General features: G+C 40.4%; 5 protein-coding genes across 9 annotated transcripts; 2 read left to right on the forward strand and 3 right to left on the reverse strand.

Annotated features, from left to right (window-relative positions):
• Positions 1-3,153: 3,153 nt before the first annotated feature.
• On the reverse strand, positions 3,154-5,008 carry LOC117569777 (tyrosine-protein kinase-like otk). Its single transcript, XM_034251077.2, has 3 exons — positions 4,868-5,008; positions 4,262-4,758; positions 3,154-4,196 (listed from the first exon to the last, which is right to left on the reverse strand). The coding sequence occupies exons 1-3, from the start codon at positions 4,932-4,934 to the stop codon at positions 3,459-3,461; spliced, it is 1,302 nt and encodes a 433-aa protein (XP_034106968.1). The 5' UTR covers positions 4,935-5,008; the 3' UTR covers positions 3,154-3,458.
• Positions 5,009-5,717: 709 nt separating this feature from the next.
• On the reverse strand, positions 5,718-15,337 carry LOC117569779 (metallophosphoesterase 1). 3 transcript variants are annotated; one of them, XM_052005710.1, is made up of 6 exons: positions 14,872-15,337; positions 7,130-7,298; positions 6,953-7,062; positions 6,635-6,897; positions 5,988-6,468; positions 5,718-5,920 (listed from the first exon to the last, which is right to left on the reverse strand). In XM_052005710.1, the coding sequence occupies exons 2-6, from the start codon at positions 7,153-7,155 to the stop codon at positions 5,733-5,735; spliced, it is 1,068 nt and encodes a 355-aa protein (XP_051861670.1). In that variant the 5' UTR covers positions 7,156-7,298; positions 14,872-15,337; the 3' UTR covers positions 5,718-5,732. The 3 variants fall into 3 exon arrangements, with proteins under 3 accessions (XP_051861670.1, XP_034106970.1, XP_034106971.1); XM_034251079.2 differs by lacking the exon at positions 14,872-15,337 and adding an exon at positions 7,480-7,760; XM_034251080.2 differs by lacking the exon at positions 14,872-15,337 and having other exon boundaries at positions 7,130-7,377.
• Positions 8,114-13,710, forward strand: LOC117569772 (sister chromatid cohesion protein PDS5 homolog B). The gene is made up of 14 exons (XM_034251070.2): positions 8,114-8,380; positions 8,796-8,938; positions 9,018-9,403; positions 9,477-9,684; positions 9,746-9,914; positions 10,047-10,788; positions 10,856-11,119; positions 11,175-11,268; positions 11,334-12,170; positions 12,233-12,369; positions 12,435-12,514; positions 12,575-12,849; positions 12,932-13,225; positions 13,285-13,710. The coding sequence occupies exons 2-14, from the start codon at positions 8,858-8,860 to the stop codon at positions 13,378-13,380; spliced, it is 3,663 nt and encodes a 1,220-aa protein (XP_034106961.1). The 5' UTR covers positions 8,114-8,380; positions 8,796-8,857; the 3' UTR covers positions 13,381-13,710.
• On the forward strand, positions 14,264-16,139 carry LOC117569781 (uncharacterized). Its single transcript, XM_034251082.2, has 3 exons — positions 14,264-14,764; positions 15,402-15,621; positions 15,682-16,139. The coding sequence occupies exons 1-3, from the start codon at positions 14,395-14,397 to the stop codon at positions 15,770-15,772; spliced, it is 681 nt and encodes a 226-aa protein (XP_034106973.1). The 5' UTR covers positions 14,264-14,394; the 3' UTR covers positions 15,773-16,139.
• LOC117569780 (uncharacterized) lies at positions 15,928-17,279 on the reverse strand. Of its 3 annotated transcripts, none has more exons than XM_052005712.1 (5): positions 16,979-17,279; positions 16,526-16,921; positions 16,346-16,474; positions 16,257-16,289; positions 15,928-15,996 (listed from the first exon to the last, which is right to left on the reverse strand). In XM_052005712.1, exons 1-5 carry the CDS (start codon positions 16,992-16,994, stop codon positions 15,977-15,979), a joined length of 594 nt encoding a protein of 197 aa, XP_051861672.1. In that variant the 5' UTR covers positions 16,995-17,279; the 3' UTR covers positions 15,928-15,976. The 3 variants fall into 3 exon arrangements, with proteins under 3 accessions (XP_051861672.1, XP_051861671.1, XP_034106972.1); XM_052005711.1 differs by having other exon boundaries at positions 15,967-15,996; positions 16,222-16,289; XM_034251081.2 differs by lacking the exon at positions 15,928-15,996 and having other exon boundaries at positions 16,135-16,289.
• Positions 17,280-17,335: the final 56 nt, after the last annotated feature.

Here is a 17,335-nt window from a genome sequence, read left to right on the forward strand (position 1 = left end):
GTGGAAGTTGCAAGTTGGAGGTTGGAAGATTGGTAGCTTGCTGTTTTTACGAGCGGCCTCACACTGGCGCAAACACTGCAAGAAGCTTCCGTCTAAGACACTAAACGACTGTTGACTACTGTGCGTGGTCTGACCGATTAAATGTATGCGTGTGTGCGTTTGTGTGTGTGAGTGTGTGCGAGTGTGTTTTTCATTTTATAGTTTTCCGGCTTTTTTACGACGCCTTTCAACCCCTAAAGGCAGCGCGAACCCAAAACAATTGCAACAGATCCTTTCGACTGACACCCAAAAGTCATAAAAATGCCGTTGCCATTTGTATATATGTCGATGTGTATGTGTGTCTGCGTATGTATGTATGTATGTATATGTGCTGAGGGGTGGTCTTACTGATTAACAACGGGCTCGGGCACAGCCCTGGGTTGCTGTCTGTGGTTATCACAGACCATCCGAAAATGTTGTCCGTTCGGGCGCTTTTCTATTCTATGACCAGGCGACAGTTATTGATGTCATAAAGTTGGAGATTTATGTCGGCCCAAGTCTATTGGGCTTATGTATACATACATACGTATGTCGAATATAGCAGATTCTATATATACACTGATTCTATTGTTTGTATAAGCGTGTTATAGGGCGGCAACGATCGACCCAGAACATGGCAAATGTTGCGTTAATAATATGAAATGTAAACTGGAATTTCAAAGCGACAACTTGGGAATAAATTCTATATTAAACGAAAACAATTTTAAAAAATATATAAGAAACAAAGAAACATATTTTTTTTTTAAAAATTTAAAACTCTGAAGAATTTTTTATTTTTTATGGAAAGTGTTTTACTACACAAGAGCCATTAGAAAGTAAAGTTGTAAGTACTATTGCTTAAATATTTGTAGATACTTTGATCTTAAGTGAAGCAAACATAATGCATGCTTACGCTAACTCAACGCCTCGTATAATTTTATGTAGCAAATTCCCGGCAATCCCGATCCGAAAAGACTTTACTACTTCTGGTGCTGTTGCTGGTGCTGGAAGCGATCGTCGATGGGTGCTGCAAACATCAAACATTTCGAAAGGCATTAAAATAAATTTTAGTAATGCGGCCTTTTGGGGTAGACTAAACAAAATAAACATTTAAACACACACGTTTTCTAGGTGTTCCAATGCATTTGGATCTCTGTGCACTTGCCATAAACAAATGAGGCGAAAAAGTACCCGAAAAAGCAAAAACAAAAACAACACAAGAAGAAACACACGGAAGGGCAGAGACCTCAACAACGAGTTTTAATGCCGACGTCGACGTCGATGTCGATGTGAATGTGGATGTCGTCGCCATCGCCGCTGTAGATCAAAGGCACACCAGCCAGCTCTATGGAGCGCAGAGGTGAGGAGGAGACCTGAGCAAATCGGTTTTGCTTAGCGAGGAGCGGAAGAGAAGGGAATGGAATGGAAGGGTGATGGGGATAGGTGACTTCGGGTGGTGTCTTGGGTCGTTTAATTGCACTTGCCGCTTTTTATCTGACTCCATGTGTTGGTGTGTTCCGTGTGTGTCCCGCCAGCCCCTTTAGCCAGCCCCACGTAACTATGAGCTCTGTCAGCCTGCGCATGTGTAGTCGCCTTTGATGTGCCTTTAGGCTATGGAGCGCATTTGTTTATGTGAGCGCTATAAAAAAACATAAAATATGCATAAAACGCATAGGCAAAAAGACAATTGCGATTGAAGTTGAACAGCAGCAGGCAGCAGGCGCAAAAGCAAATGAAATGGAAGTGGAAATAGAAATGGAAATGGAAATGAAAATGGGAATAAAAATGGATATGAAAATGAAGCGATTAAGTGCAGACGTTGGTAATTGCACTAAAATGTCATCGTTGCTTTTCTGTGGGTAGTCAACGGCAGATTACCAGAGCACAACAACAAAAATAAGAAATGGATTGACGTTATGGAGATAAAATAAAGACATGACAAAGGGAATCAATGAATTCGAATGCTGCAACATTTTCTCTCATCAATTGAAGGCTATTAAACATGGTGTTCACTCATGGTGTGCATGTTGGCTATTCAACATAAATTGTCATAAAAATACTTACTGTTGAAATTCAATATATATTTAATTTAATATTTGTTCAATTCACTATTTGAGTAAGTTTAGTTTTGAATGATTTCCAAATTTGCAATTTAAGGTACCGAAATAATTTCAAATTGTTTTATTAAGTTTAAACATTTTTGTAAAAGTGCTAGAACTTAATGTCGAGTAATTTTTTAATTAATTCCCTTTAGCTCTTTTCCAATTTAGGTAAACAAAATGAGCCTTAAGCATTTAAGTTGTTCAACTTCAAATAAGTTATTCAACAGTAAATAAGAAATGATAATGATGGTCTAAAAATTAAACGAAAACTAATCTCAGAAATGTATTCATCATTAATATTAAATGTTAATATTATATTCTTTACTTATACCCCAAAGGTTATCTTATTCTGAAAACTAATCTCAGAAATGTATTCATCAGTAATATTAAATGTTAATATTATATTCTTTACTTATACCCCAAAGGTTATCTTATCCTAATGCCTGAAAATATATTATTTTTTATGTTATTCAAGGAATGCTTGTTGCGTTGAATTAATATATAGAAGTATGATTGCAAATAAAACAGATTCTAAATTAATAGCGAATAAAGAATAATATTCTATTTAAAAGCGAAGAGCCAATTTATCTGCGAGTTTTCTAGGGAATGTTCTGCACAAATTGCCGCAATCTCGGCATTCCAGTTTATTCGGTATCTTAAATATCCATCACAAACATATCCGTATATATTATCGGTTCTGTGGGCTTCTGGAATGCCAAGAACCCCCTCCTTTTGGGAGGGGGAATTGTGTCTTGGTCTTGGTACTCGTCAGTTGGCACATTTCATTGCGTTGCCGGCTGCAGCGCTCATAAAAAACGAGGAACATAAAAAACTGAACATTCGTCGAGTTGCATGAGCTTTATATGGGAGAGGAGCACAGCAGAGGGGGAAGGGGGACGGCAAATGTGCGTCCCGTACGGTAGTAAAATTGTACGAACGATAGAAGAAATTTTATGATCGAAATCACCCCAACTCCGGGCATTCGGGACTCTGTAACTCCGCACCATTAACCATTAAGAAGAGGAATTTTCGATTGCACTATAAAATGGGCTCTATGAGAGCTATAAAATATTTATTCTACTATAAAATAACTGTACATGGATATATATATATAATACACAGGCACACTCACTCATACATACACACTAGCACTCGCACTCATACTCACATACATAGATATATATAAATATATATATAAATATAAATACAAATAGAACTTTTTTAAGGGCATTTCACGCTTAACAACAAAATCGAGTAACATATGTATATATATATAGAGAGAGAGCGGGAGATCATTGAAAGTGGCAACTGGAGAGCCGAATTTCTATTGCCTATTTCCTAGACAATGTCATCGGCCACCTGCGACTCCTGCTCCAGAATGGTGCTCTCGCGCAGCTTACTCTTGAGGTTCTTGCTGGAATTGGCCTCCGTGAGGCAGGGCTCATGCTCGGCATGCTCGTGGCCATCGCCGTCGCCATCGACGGCCGCATGCGTCGCATCTTCGAGCTGCACCTTGCCCATGTGCCGACGATAGCGATACCACAGCTTGAGACCCAGCACCAACACAAAGTAGAGGAATGCCAGGCATATGATCACAATAATGATGCGTGTGATGATCGAATTCGAGGCTGACTTATTGCTCTTGACCACCAGCAGAACCTCCTCACGCTTCAGTCCAGCACTGCTGCCAATAGTGCAGCCATAGCGTCCCTCGTCCTCCGTCTGCACATTGTGGATCTCCAGTGTGCCATTCTCCAGCAGATGAAAGCGAGCCGGATCCGTATTATTCTCATTCAGATACGTCAAGTCCTTGTCCCACTGTATCGTCGGCTTCGGTTCTCCCGTTGCCTGGCAGTGCATCACAGCGATGTCGCCCTCGCTGATCTCACCAGGTCCCACCGGCGGCACTGTAAACTTGGGCGCCACCACCACATTGATGGACACCGTGGCGCTAATCTGTCCCTGGCTATTGCTGGCCATGCAAGTGTACTGACCACGCTGTTCATTGCTGACGCCACGGAACACCAGCGTGCCATTGTGATCGGTTACGTTCTCTGGCAGCGGCAATTGAGATTCCTGCGTAGAGATTGAACGTATGCTGAGCTGCTGCAATGATTGGGCCGCATTTGCCTTCAACTTACCCGCATCCATTTGACTTGAGGCGGCGGAGTGCCTTGTGCCTTGCAGTGCACCTTGCTGACACTGCCCAATTCCAGGTTCTTTGTTGGCTGGGGCTGTGGCACAAACTTCAGCTGCTCAATCACTTCCAGGCTGCCGCTGTTGGAGCTAATTGCCGGCCGCCCCTCGACCACAAGTTCGCATTGATACTGACCCGCGTCGCTGGCCAGCACACCAGCAAAGTGAAGCGAACCATTCTCCTTGCGCAGCGTCAGTCGAGCATCCTCCCGCACCATTGTCTCCAGCTGCGGTTCGCTGGTGGTGCTGCTCGTCTGGCCAAGCTCTACTTGCCGCAATGTCTTGCCATCCTTGCGCCAGCGCAGCGTCACACTATTGCTCTGGCGGAGCACGTCCGGCAATTGATAGGCACATGGCAACTGCACCGCACTCTGCTCCTTTGCGGTTAGCTGTGGCTGCGGACCTTCCACTATGCTAACTTCCGCTGACGGTATTGGCGATGCTGTGAGATAAAGAGACAGAGAGGGGGAGAGAGAGAACATTGAAAATGGTTGCGAACGAGCAGCGATGACGAGTCGAGATGTTGACTGAGAGTTGTTCGATCTTCTTACCGCGCACAGAGCCGAGGATCAGAGCAGAGCTTAAGAGCCGCCACACGGTTATCTGTGACTTCATCATGGCGCGACTTAAAGAATTTGTTTGATTTCACGATCGCCCGGTTCCCGTTCGTTCTCGTTCTCGTTCTCCTTTTGTTTTATTTATTTATTTCGTTTTTTTTGTGAGGGTCTACTCTTTATTTTTTTTTTATTTTTACTTCTTTTTTTATTTGTGTGTATGGCAGGAATTTGGTTTCCTCGTTGCGTTTGGTTTCTTTGGCTTTTTATTTCATTTCATTTAATTTTCCGCAACGCAGCCTCAGTTCATTTCACTTCACACAGCGCTGTCGACAACGACGACGACTGTTGGGCATCTGCCGCTTAATGTTTATTTTTATGTTACGCACACGCGTCACGCTTAATTATCCTTCTGCACAGCCCGTAACCGTATAAGGGCGCAGAGCAGGGAGCGTTTACCACAAGAGACAACCTCGCGCGTTCGCATTCGAAATTGAACTGACGCCGCAAAGAGCTAATTTAAGACTGGCAGGCTGCTGAGCTGACTCCGTTCAGCCGGTCGGCGCATGCGTCCTGCGCTGTTCCCACTATTTTACCAGTATTTCAATTATGCACAAAACTACGCCAGTAAATGCAACTCTGTGAGCTACTCCTTTTTTTCTTACAGTATTTTTAGTATTGTATTGATATATATTTCACACAGGAAAAGTACAACCAATGTTTTGTGATATGGCGCTTGAATTATTTAGAAATTAACTACAATACATTTGAGTAATTATAAATACTAGGTTTGGCTGCTATAAAATGCTTGGTTAATTACTGTTTAAAAGGAATCTCATGCTTAATGATAGGATTATGCAGTCTAAAATTGAGGTACATTTGATACGCGACTGTATTGAGTATGCCGCTTAACCACTCGGAAGGGACATCGTGTCATCATTTTATAGACAATGCCGCCGCACAGCACAAACAGGCCCCAGAAGACATATGTAAAGAGCAGTATAAAACGATTCGGCTGCCACAACACCGTGTAGCTCAGATTATAGTCCTCTAAACAGAAAATCCGATCAAGCACTTGTAGACGAACTATGTACATATATACGAATATGAGACTCACCTAGCACTGCGTAGCCCATGCCAATCTTTGATTTACCCATGCGATACGAGCATGTGGGCACCATAATTTCCAGATAACTGTGATCCTGCTCTTTTAGTGCTTTCAGATCAAAATGTCGCACGGCATTCTCATAGAAATTGATGACCTTCGTGGAGGGGTATATAAATATACGCGATTCGTGCCAATGTCCCGAAAATATAATATGCGGATCCAAATCGCTGATAATAGCTCGCAACAAAGGTCCACCGCCAATGAGAAGAGGAGCATGCGAGACTCCGATGCGCAGACGATCAGCATTGTTATCTTTGTCGGGGTTCGTGAAATCTAGTAGCATGCGATTGATCTTGAAGAAACGCAAATGATTGTCATAGTCAAACAGATCTTCGCTCATAAATTCGTTTTCGAAACGTCGCTGATTCGAGTTAGAAATATAATCTCCATTGTCGCCGCCTATATCGTTATCACCTGGCACATGAACGCGCTGAAAGTGGGCGGAGATCATACGAAACTGTGAGTTAATTAATTGATAGAGTCGAGTAAGTAATATACCGACTATGAGCTAAATTCTAACAGTAGATATTATATCTCAATTAAAGGCTGTCACAATCTCTTGATTTTTTATATGATTTCTCTCAATATGCACTTACTTTTGTAATTTTTTTGTTTTGAAAAATGCGCTTAAAACGCTTCACATATTGCTTGTACTCCTGAGCGGTAGCTATGTTACCCTCATCCAGTAAATCTCCCAAGAAAACTATGATGTGTGGCTGCGTGAACGAGATGGCACGCTCAAAGGACTTTTGCAAATATCTGTCCGAATCGTATCGAGCCAAAGGACTATGCGATGAGCGATCATAAGAGTTGCCTAGAATTTGTGGATCAGCAATGAGCAGCACACGAGTGCAGTTCTCTAATGGAAAGTATTTTATTTATTATTGAAAAACTTCCTAACGGAACTTACTTACCATGTTGGCAATCGATTGAATGCCATCTGGATTGTGCTATATAATAGATAAGTACTTCGTTGAAGAACATGAGCAGCAGAGTGAGCACAATAAATCCACGACAGACTAATCTGCAAGGAATTCATTTTAATTACTCAATAGTTAGATAGTTGTTCTTACTTCGGCTTCCAAGCTTACCTATTAACTACACGCAATGAAGCCATAATAGTGCTGGTCGTAGCTGAGCGTCGACCTTATTTACATTGCTTGATTATGTTAACTTTACGTATGCGTTCCACAACGAACTGTGCAGCTTCTCGTCATGTATCATTCCAACATAAATATGTATGTGTGTTTATATTTATAACTGCAAATATGCGATGTTTACGCAAGTTATGCTATGAATATGTTTTGAATTATATGAAAGTGCTGCTGCCACATACAGCTGGCAACTAACTGTCGCACTTGCCAAGTGTGCATCGCTGTCAGTCGCAGTGAGCCTAATTAAATTAAAGAGCTCTAATTGGAATAGCCGGCTGAAAACTTACCAGGCAAGCCCTAAGTGCAGCGCAGACCTATAAGAATTTTTGTTGATTTCCCTTTGGTGATGTTGATAGCCATGCGCGCCGGTTGTCATGGGCGCGACGGCAGCGTTGGCAGTTTTAAATTTAAATGCGAATACGACCGTTACATGTTCTGAAGCTCGATTCAGCGTCCGATGAAACGCAGCATTATCACTTAGATTTGACACAGATAAGATAAAAATATTTTCACACACAGCGGTAATGTAACCAGCTGTCGGGGCACGCACACATGGGAACAAATGCAACATAACATTGCGCGGAATGTTATTAACAGCGGTAAGTTATTGAAATCCATTTTGAATATTCTGCTATCACTATGATAATATTTGGTTAGTGCTGTTATTTTATTAAAAAAAAATAGTGAATACCAAGCGAAAAAAAATATTACTCTATAGTTAAATAAAGTGGAACTTAACTGAGTGTATAACCATGATATGAAATGTGAAATAAAATAGGTAAATAAGTGAATATTATAATTAATAAGGTGCACAGATATTACAGAATGTTATCAGAATATTCAACGCAATTTTGAGCAAACTGTTAAAATACAACTCAAGATGTATATGGCGTTGCCCAACTGCTATGTTTCTTAACATCTGGCCACGTTGTAAGCAGAGTAATGGCGTGCCATTTCGCACAAAAAGTGCGCTGTTAAAAATTTTCTCGGTGACAACAAACGCGTTATATTCTCATCTTTTCAACAAAATTTTTATAAAAATGTCAACATAACTGTTAACAAGAAGTATTTGTGTGTGGTAGTTTCGGTTAAATCGGATCATCTTTACTTCAAAAGTGCGGCATCCATTATTAGAATTTGGCAATTTTTTTTTACCGCTGAGTACTGACTGCACTCCGATTGTGAAAAGTAAGACCAGCTCTGCATAAAAATTTGCAGCTGCAAAATGAATCTAAATTGATGAAAATATATAAAAATGCCATGCAATGATTTGTTGTGCAAAGAGTTTTCAATGTAGCGTTCAGCTTGTGATTCTATTTTTTTGGCAAAACCATTGACAATAATATCTGTGGCTCCTCAAAATGTATGTTTCTGCAGTGTATTTGCGTGTGTCAATTCAGTGTATGTGTGTGAGTGGCTTGGCAATGCTGCCGCCCGCTGCAATCGTTGATTTGGCAATGCTGCCGCGCTGCCTTGGCGCTGCTATGGGCCTATTTATTTATTTTTTATCAATTGAGGGTCGCGCTTGTTTTTGTTAGTGCCTTTTACTGTTATGATAGTTGTTGTGCGTTACATTTATTTTTATTTCATTGTTTACATTCAGTCGAATATAGGCAAAAGAAAAGGAATCCAGTACAGGGCGAGAGCTTTAAGCAGCTGCTAACAATGGCGGACATTGTTTATCCCAACGGCTGCAGACCGTTGGTCGAAGATTTGGGCACTGATGAGTTGATTCGTCGTCTCAAGGTTCGTATACACAGTGAATTACAATCTGTTCAATGCCAACTGTACAAGAAACTATTTAAACTCTACTTATCGTCTGCAGACTCTGGCAAATGTGCTTCAAACTATGGATCAGGACGATAATTTGCATCAACAATATATTCCTTTGGCCTTGCACTTACTCGACGATTTCTTCATGCAGCATCAGTCGCGAGACGTTCAACTGTTGATAGCGTGCTGCATAGCTGATGTATTGCGGGTTTACGCTCCAGAGGCGCCCTACAAAGAGCAGGATCAAATCAAGGCAATCTTCAAGTTTTTTATCAAGCAACTGCACGGCCTGAAGGACCCACGTGATCCTTCGTTCAAGCGTTATTTCTACTTACTGGAGAACTTGGCCTTTGTGAAGTCATTCAACATGTGTTTTGAGCTTGAAGATTGTCAAGAAATATTTTACGAGCTATTCAGCACCGTCTTCAAGATTATCAAGTGAGCTTGGGTTGCAATTGTTGATATTTAATGCCAAATTCAATTTAATAATAACCATTATTTACAATCACAGTGATCAGCATAGCGTTAAAGTGAAAAACTTCTTTTTGGATGTGCTGAGTCCCTTAATAACTGAGGCTGACAACTTGTCGGTAGAACTCCTGGATCTTATTCTGATCAATATTGTGGAGCCCAATAAATCAACGAATAAATATGCACATGAGCTGACGGAGCAGTTGCTAGTAAAGACTGGCGATGCATTTGAAGCAACCATTAAATTGGTAATTATTTCGTTAACTATCTACATCAAGATTCTCTGTAGTATACATTTTTTTTTTATAGTTTTTCAATCGTTCATTGGTCATGGACAAACCAAATTCGAAGCTTTCGATAACGAGCAAGATCTATGATATAATCTATGAGCTTAACCAAATCAACAGTGATCTTCTCTGTTCCGTACTGCCTCAGTTAGAGAATAAACTTCTCTCCACAGACGATGCCGAGAGATTAAGTGAGTATCACTTTCACACATATTAAAATGAATGCTGCGGTTTAAATTTGATCCAATAGCTTGTTCTCAGCACATTTATCTGCAATGAATGTTTTTGTAATCAGACTTTAATTTGGGCCTTTTTAATAATAGGGGCCACTACATTGCTGGCGCGCATGTTCTCCGAGAAGGATTCGCAGCTGTCCAAGAAGTATCCATCGCTTTTGCGAGTTTTCTTTGGTCGTTTTTGCGACATAACCGAACCGGTTCGCGTGAAATGCGTTCAATCCTCAATGCACTTTCTGCTAAATCATCCTCATCTGCAACCTGAAATCACAGAGAAGTTACGCGTGCGTCACCACGATCTGGATGAACTAGTGCGCCATGAAGTTGTTATGGCTATTGTGGAAACCGCAAAGAGAAATTTTGAGATTGTCGTCAAATCGCCGGAACTGTTGGAGATTGTGCGTGAGCGCACAATGGACAAGAAATACAAAATTCGTCGAGACGCCATGAACGGACTTGGCTATATCTATAGACGCGCCATCTGTGAGCCAAACGACTTGAGTCCCGAGGTGAAGCAACAAGTTGAATGGATTAAGAATAAAATCATGCACGGCTACTACAAGGTGTGTCTAGAGGATAAACTGATGGTGGAACGACTGCTTATAACCTGCCTGGTACCATACAAACTGGCGCCTGAAGAGCGCATGAAAAAGTTGTATCATCTGCTTAGCGATCTCGATACAAATGCGACTAAGGCATTTGTCGAGCTGCAAAAAAATCAAATGAAATCACGTCACACGGTCAGCGATTGGATTAAGCTGCATCACTCCAAGGAGTTTACGCCACGCGTGCTGAGCCAACTGGCTGCCAAACAGAGTACCATTGCCAAGTAATAATCCCGAATCACTTATATTACTTTTAACTTTTAATTCATTTATTTAATATTTGCCTCATAGACTGTTGCCGGAACCTTTGAAGGCTAATGAATATATCACTCAGTTTAGTCAGCATCTCCGCAAGGATGCCCAACTGCTTCGCTGTGTCAATATTGTGCTTAAGCGAGATGTCAGTTGCCGCGAGTGCGCTGATACCATGAGTGTGCTGCTCAAGAAATTGGGCGCTCATATTATGACAAATCTTTACTATAACACGGTCAAGATGCTCATTGAGCGTGTGGCGTCTGTAATGGTTGATAAAGAGTCCATTGGAGTGCTCATAAGGTAAATATTGAATCGCTTTCGAATATCAAACAATTCTCATCTATTTTGTTTTTAGCCTAATCGAGCAGTGCATTCAGGGTGGTGATATCTGCAATGAAATTGGAATATCGCCAGATGAAGCGGGTGAACGCGGCCTCAAGCTGTTAAGCGTGAGTATATTTAGCTAATTCGGACTTAATTTAACTATATTAAATCATAATTTCAATGATTGCAGATGTTATCGTATGTGTTTTCCGCACACTTCTTTACGGATACCTCTCTGCGCCATCTGATTGCACTGCTGAGCTATGATCATGAATATGTGGCTCCGTTGGTGTTGAAAACGTTGACACATTTGGGTCGTTATCAGCCGCTGATTGACGATGCAAATCCAGCCATATTGAGTGAGCTGGCGCCCATTTGCAAAGACTTTGCCCTAATGGGGACACCCAAACAGGCCAAGCATGCGGTGCGCTGTATCTTTGTCAACAGTCAGTCATCGTCTACGGCAACAACGGACGGTGGCGGTAGTGCATCTACGACCACTCAAACAGTTCATCCCATTTTCAATGAAATCATTGAGGAGCTCCGGCAGAAACTTGCTCCAAACTGTGAATATCATCGGACGAAGATCGTGACATTGGGTCACATTGCGTTCAACATGCCACAGGCATTCCTAACGCCCATTAAGAATATGATTGCACGTCGCATAGTTAAGGAATTGCTAATACAGGAGGTGCCTGCTCAACGAGACATCGAACTACCCGAAAGTGATTGGTGTGACCAGGACGAGTTGCCACCGGATACGCTATGCAAACTCGATGCACTCAAGACAATGGCACGATGGCTACTTGGCCTACGTTCCGATGAACATGCGGCACAAAAGACATTCCGCATGCTAGCGGCCTTCGTTAATCAGCGTGGCGATCTGTTGGCCCAAAATCGATTGTGTGGCGCCGAAAAGTCGTGGTTGCGCCTCGGCGCTGCCTGCGCTATGCTTAAGGTGTGCGAACAGAAAGGTGTTGGAGATCAATACAGCGCTGAGCAGTATTTGCAGCTTTCTCAGCTGATGGTCGGTATTTATGTACATATTTTATTATATCTATTATATATTAAATCTATTTAATATTGCAGCAAGATCAAGTGTTGGAGGTGCGCGAGATATTTGCGCGAAAGTTGCACAAGGGTCTAGGCAGGAGTCTCCCCCGCAATTGCCTTCCTCTGGACTTTATGGGTTTCTATGTGCTGAGTGGTATGGAGACCAATAGAAAGTAAGTTGTTGACAAATTTAATTAAGTTTCGTTAAACTAATTAATGCCATTTTTAATTATAACAGATTGCAGGAGCAAGTGCGCCACTATGTGGAAGCGGATGTGAATAAACGACGGGAATATCTTAAAACTGTTGCGATGACCTGTAAGCATTGATTACATTCCGCAAAGCATATTAAGTAATTTTTAAAATTGATGATTACAGCACCGGATAGCTCGACGGAATCTCAGTCGTTGCATATATTACCTGATTACATGCTGGCTTTTGCGATACCTGTATTGGTGCATGATCCCAACTATACGAATCACGAGGACTATGTGCAGCTTCGCAAGATGGAAAAATGCTTACGTTTTATAATCGAGCCTCTGATGGCGAAACGCGAGTCATTTGTATATAGCTTCTACAAGCAGCTTTTGCATCTCATTAAACACCATGAATACAGTCAGAGCTCGGAAAAAGATAGAATGCAAAATAACCATGTATGTATTATACAAAATCCTTTGTCTAACCTAGTCACATAAAATTAATGAATGTATATTTCTTTATTTCATACGTAACTAGAAAATGTGGGCGCTCTGTGATCTCTCCATGCACATCATCGATGCCAAAGTTGGCCAGTTTGATGGCAATTCGAGCGCATTCTCGATGCCACTTGCGCTGCCTGAAATGTACTATAAACTGCCCTCCGTTGCTAATTTCCAGAATAACGAGATCTATATACCGCTGGACGTATACACTCTGGGGGCCAAATCGAGCAAAGCTTCGGCATCGACGACAACGGCATTATCACATGCGAGTGCCGCAAACTCCAAGAGAACTGCAGACTTGGCGATGATGGATGATGAAAATTCATTGGTAAGTACTTTAATCAACTATACAAAAGTTTGATTTCAATTGAAATTTATTTGTTACAGGAAAACAATCTGTTTGACAACATACGTGCAGCAGACACAACGGAGCCTATGGCTAAGCGAACGCGCGGCGGTGCCGCAACGGCACCCAAATCGTAGGAAAGGATCGCGTTCTTGTTGGTTTAGTATTAGTTTAGCTCCTAAGTTAACTAAATATTTAAGGCGTAGGAAAGAACACCACAGACATGCACACCCATAAACACACACATTCGAAGCAAATCAGCATCAATATCAAATTATAATTCTTTGCAACCTTTCGTATGTGTGGATGAAAGAAACAGACCAACCAACATAGCAACAAAATCATTTTGCTGCTATTGCCGTTTAATTTGTTAATTTGTAACTGTAATTAATAAAGCGAAAGTGTAGCTTATACCATTATAATTATTATTATTATGCTATTATATAATATATTTTAAATTGTATCGTGTTTATCGTATTATGCCTCATTCGGCTTGTTTTAATGTCAGCCTTTTGCACTATTTTAAACCAGTATAATAATAATTTTTTAGATATGTATCAGAAGTGTGTCGAATAAAATGAATTAGAAAGAAAATTAGTTGAAGTATGACGCGAAGTAAAGTAAACAGAGCCTTATTAACTTTTCTATGAACGCGGTTAAAATTTAGTTAATATACAATGTATGGATTAATCGTAATACATTTTACATAAACATATATATACACATACATATTGATAAAATACAAATGCATTGAAAATGTATTAAATCGATTGAGGAAAATGTTGAAATAACATTCAAATTAAAACAATATTGTACATTTAATTATTATTACTGTTTTTCAAATACAAATTAATTATTTAAAAATAAGTATTTAAAATAAACTTGTCTATAAGCGAAAAAACATTCAGATTATTTAGTTGCGCGCGCCTCAAGGATGCAGCACGGTAACACTGAACGAGCGTTGCCACTGTGCGCACGCAGCTTGGCAACGCTCTTCTCAGTGCATTCGTATTTAGAGCGGGGGTGCATTGTGTGTACATGTGTGCGTGAGTGTGTGATTCTAGTCTTTTTAGTTTTGTCGCTGGACTTTATATGTGACAAAAGTCAATTAAAATAATTTAAAAAAAAAGTCGAAACGAACATAACTTACAATGCAGTCACTGCATAAACCGCTTATACGGGACTGTGACGTCTCCCAACATTTCGGCGTCTCTGCTAACGCAACAAACCTATCCGCCACTGCTATCAGTAGCAAAACAAACGCGCAGTCGAATGGATGGGAGCGGCGCATAGCGTACACCTCAACCCCCAAATACAAAGTAAGCGAGCAGCAACAATTAAAGCAGCGCAACGACGTCGGCAGCATTGGTTTCCGTAGTTCGCTGAAAGCAGCGCAGAAAAAATTTAGTGCTGCTTCTGCTGCCGTTAAGTGGCAAGCGCCAATAATGGACGCACGTCTAAAGGGTCTTATACTGTTATTTGGCATAGCTATTATCGGCTACCAATTCATCAATTTGGCAAGTAAGTACATTTAAAATGCAGTTGCGACGTCTGTTATTGTTAGTGCTTATAAATAGCCAAGTAGAGAAAACATGCAAATATAAATGAATGATCTCACTCTTAGTTACCTTGAAGTGCGCCTTTCCAGCTCTCACCCTCTTCTTTGCCGTTTCCCTCTCCCAATGCGTTAGGCATCTAAATAAAGATTCATCAAAATGGTGACTGTTGTTCATTCCGCTTTGTCCGACTTTTTGCTCATTTGAATAAATATAGTCAAAGGTCTTGACCATTTTCTACTAATCACTTTAAAACTTGGCAGACTCTTAGCCACAAATACAAATATGCTGGAATCTCTGCTGCATGTGTGTGTGTTTGCATATGGCCAGTTCTCCAAAGGTAACGCAAACAAACACAAACATTGAGTCAATGTAAACAAACTACAATAATAGACAGTTTCCTGCTCCACTGTGCAACGCTTTAGTGGGCGTCGAAACTGGTCTCGTCAAGAGTTTTCCACCAAAAATAGCGTTTTGCAATTGCTTTGTGCTTGGCACGTTTATCGTGTTTGCTGATAGAAAAGCTCTATCAAATCTATGACCTTGACACACGAATCGAATACGTTCGTAATAATATCGTATCATTAATAATTTACCCCCAGCGCCCCTCATCAGCGACAGCGTGCCACATTTTTGCAGCTGGGTGCAAACTCAGCTAAGCGCTTCCCTGGAATGGTGTCGGGAACACCAACTGGGCTCCAAGCTGCGCCCACTGTTGTGTGGTTTCCTCGTCAGTGCCTTCTTCTATGGCATTGTTTTTATGGATAGTGCGGTACCAGGAATAAATCCACCTGCTCCACATTTCTTCTGGTCTAAGGAGCGGTAATTATTGCTTTACCCATTTGGTAGATTCTTTCATTAATCTATGGTTTCTCTTCGCAGCACGGGCATAAAGCACACGTTGGATTTAAGCTACATGATGGCAATGGGATCGGGAGTTATTGTAACTCTCTTGATGTATTTGGAATTGTAGTATTTTGTAGTTAAGCAAGTCCTGTTTATGTAGCTTGGTTAAACATCAGTATTAGTTATTAATCCTGTCCATTTTTTTGTTTATACACACGTCCCAGGCAGGGCGCCTGTTTATTTATTATTAATTGTGCAATGCTCTTAAAGCGAAACCAAATACATTTGTACATATTCTTAAATGAATTGAAAAATTTAGAAGCTAAAGAAGCTAACTTAAAATGTCTGAAACTAGATAAATGAAATCTATGCGGTAACTAATATACATTATTAAACCTAGATTAATAAATTATATTCTAATATACTATATATTTAACCTACATATATATGTGAAAGTACAAAGTGAAATATGTCAAAGCAATAATAAATCTACTTGTGAATGATATTTTGCATTAATAAGTATGAGGTCAGGTTCTCAATTCGTGAGAAATTTAGTTGCCATTCTGCAATGCTTACCTGTGCCACGCTAAAGGTGTTTAATCGATTCTCACCTGTGAAGCGTCCCACAACATGGACGTAACAGCCTACGAATGGGAATGGGATTTATAAAAAATTGTGGAAATGTTTTATGTATTCTTGCCATTAGAGAGTGACTCCAATTCACCCGCAAAGTCATAGAAGATGCTTTGAAGAATTGGTCCATTGTCATCGTTTCGCAACAGCAATGTGCGCTCTCCTCGTTTGCCCTCAATAATGCGCAACAGATTACCTGATAATAATAATATTAACGACACCACATTCGATATGTATCTCAGCTTACCATAGACATTCCAGATCGCATTCAATTTCAGCTGTGTTCTCTGCATTTTAATGCAAAAGTCCACGCGTCCAATAAGACTTAGCAAATTGCGACCGGGCTTTGACATTGGTGCGGTTGATAACGTTGTCGCCGGTTCTGCTTTGACTTTTACATTTGGCTCGTAGCCAAACTCAAGCTTGGACTTGGCTTTTAAGGGCTCTTCCACAAATCCCGAAAAAATTAGCTTATTGTCTCGCTGGCAAAGACTCAGTTTTGTCTGTTTCAATTGACTTCCGGATTTTCGCAAGAGGCCGGACGCAGATTCAAAGCCGCCATTGCGAAACGATTTCTCGTTGAACTTGAGCTGTGCTTTGAATTTCTGTTGAGTGTTGGTGACCAAGTTGTTGCTTTTTGCAGCTAAGCGCAAAGCGTAGATTTTAATAATAAACATTTAATTAATTTTATAAATTTTACCTTTATTGGCGAACATTTTGCACTGAAATATTGTCAGCCAAAAAACTAAAATCAAAATAATAGAGTTCGTTAAGGTGACCTTTAATAACTGCTAGTATTTTTTCGATACACTTTTGATATTAATTTGAAGCTTTCAAATTTAAATGAGTGTATATGTTACTACATTTTTAAAGAAATTATGTGATTTACTATTTTTTAAAAGACTGATCAGAGAATGAACACTTTACAAAAAAATACGAGAATATGCTTTTTAAAATAATATTATTAAATATTAAAAATGAAATAAATGCATTTGTGGTATCACTTCTTGGCTGTCAAAACCATTGATGCTTGCTGAGGACTATCGATGTTTAAGTC

The sequence above is a fragment of the Drosophila albomicans genome, chromosome 3 (assembly GCF_009650485.2).
Source record: "Drosophila albomicans strain 15112-1751.03 chromosome 3, ASM965048v2, whole genome shotgun sequence".
Taxonomy (NCBI): Eukaryota; Metazoa; Arthropoda; class Insecta; order Diptera; family Drosophilidae; genus Drosophila; species Drosophila albomicans.

Coding starts and splice junctions, on each gene's coding strand:
- LOC117569780 (XM_034251081.2), bottom strand. Junction 16,475..16,525: donor TGCGATCTGGAATGTCTATG/GTAAGCTGAGAT, acceptor TATTATTATCAG/GTAATCTGTTGCGCATTATT. Junction 16,290..16,345: donor ATTGGAGTCACTCTCTAATG/GCAAGAATACAT, acceptor TCCCATTCGTAG/GCTGTTACGTCCATGTTGTG.
- LOC117569781 (XM_034251082.2), top strand. CDS start 14,395: ATGCAGTCACTGCATAAACCGCTTATACGGGACTGTGACGTCTCCCAA. Junction 14,765..15,401: donor CCAATTCATCAATTTGGCAA/GTAAGTACATTT, acceptor ATTTACCCCCAG/CGCCCCTCATCAGCGACAGC. Junction 15,622..15,681: donor TTCTTCTGGTCTAAGGAGCG/GTAATTATTGCT, acceptor TTCTCTTCGCAG/CACGGGCATAAAGCACACGT.
- LOC117569779 (XM_052005710.1), bottom strand. CDS start 7,155: ATGGCTTCATTGCGTGTAGTTAATAG. Junction 6,898..6,952: donor TTCAATCGATTGCCAACATG/GTAAGTAAGTTC, acceptor ACTTTCCATTAG/AGAACTGCACTCGTGTGCTG. Junction 6,469..6,634: donor AAAACAAAAAAATTACAAAA/GTAAGTGCATAT, acceptor GCCCACTTTCAG/CGCGTTCATGTGCCAGGTGA.
- LOC117569777 (XM_034251077.2), bottom strand. CDS start 4,934: ATGATGAAGTCACAGATAACCGTGTGGCGGCTCTTAAGCTCTGCTCTG. Junction 4,759..4,867: donor GATCCTCGGCTCTGTGCGCG/GTAAGAAGATCG, acceptor TTTATCTCACAG/CATCGCCAATACCGTCAGCG. Junction 4,197..4,261: donor CTCAAGTCAAATGGATGCGG/GTAAGTTGAAGG, acceptor ATCTCTACGCAG/GAATCTCAATTGCCGCTGCC.
- LOC117569772 (XM_034251070.2), top strand. CDS start 8,858: ATGGCGGACATTGTTTATCCCAACGGCTGCAGACCGTTGGTCGAAGAT. Junction 11,120..11,174: donor TCCATTGGAGTGCTCATAAG/GTAAATATTGAA, acceptor TTTTGTTTTTAG/CCTAATCGAGCAGTGCATTC. Junction 13,226..13,284: donor TGGATGATGAAAATTCATTG/GTAAGTACTTTA, acceptor TATTTGTTACAG/GAAAACAATCTGTTTGACAA.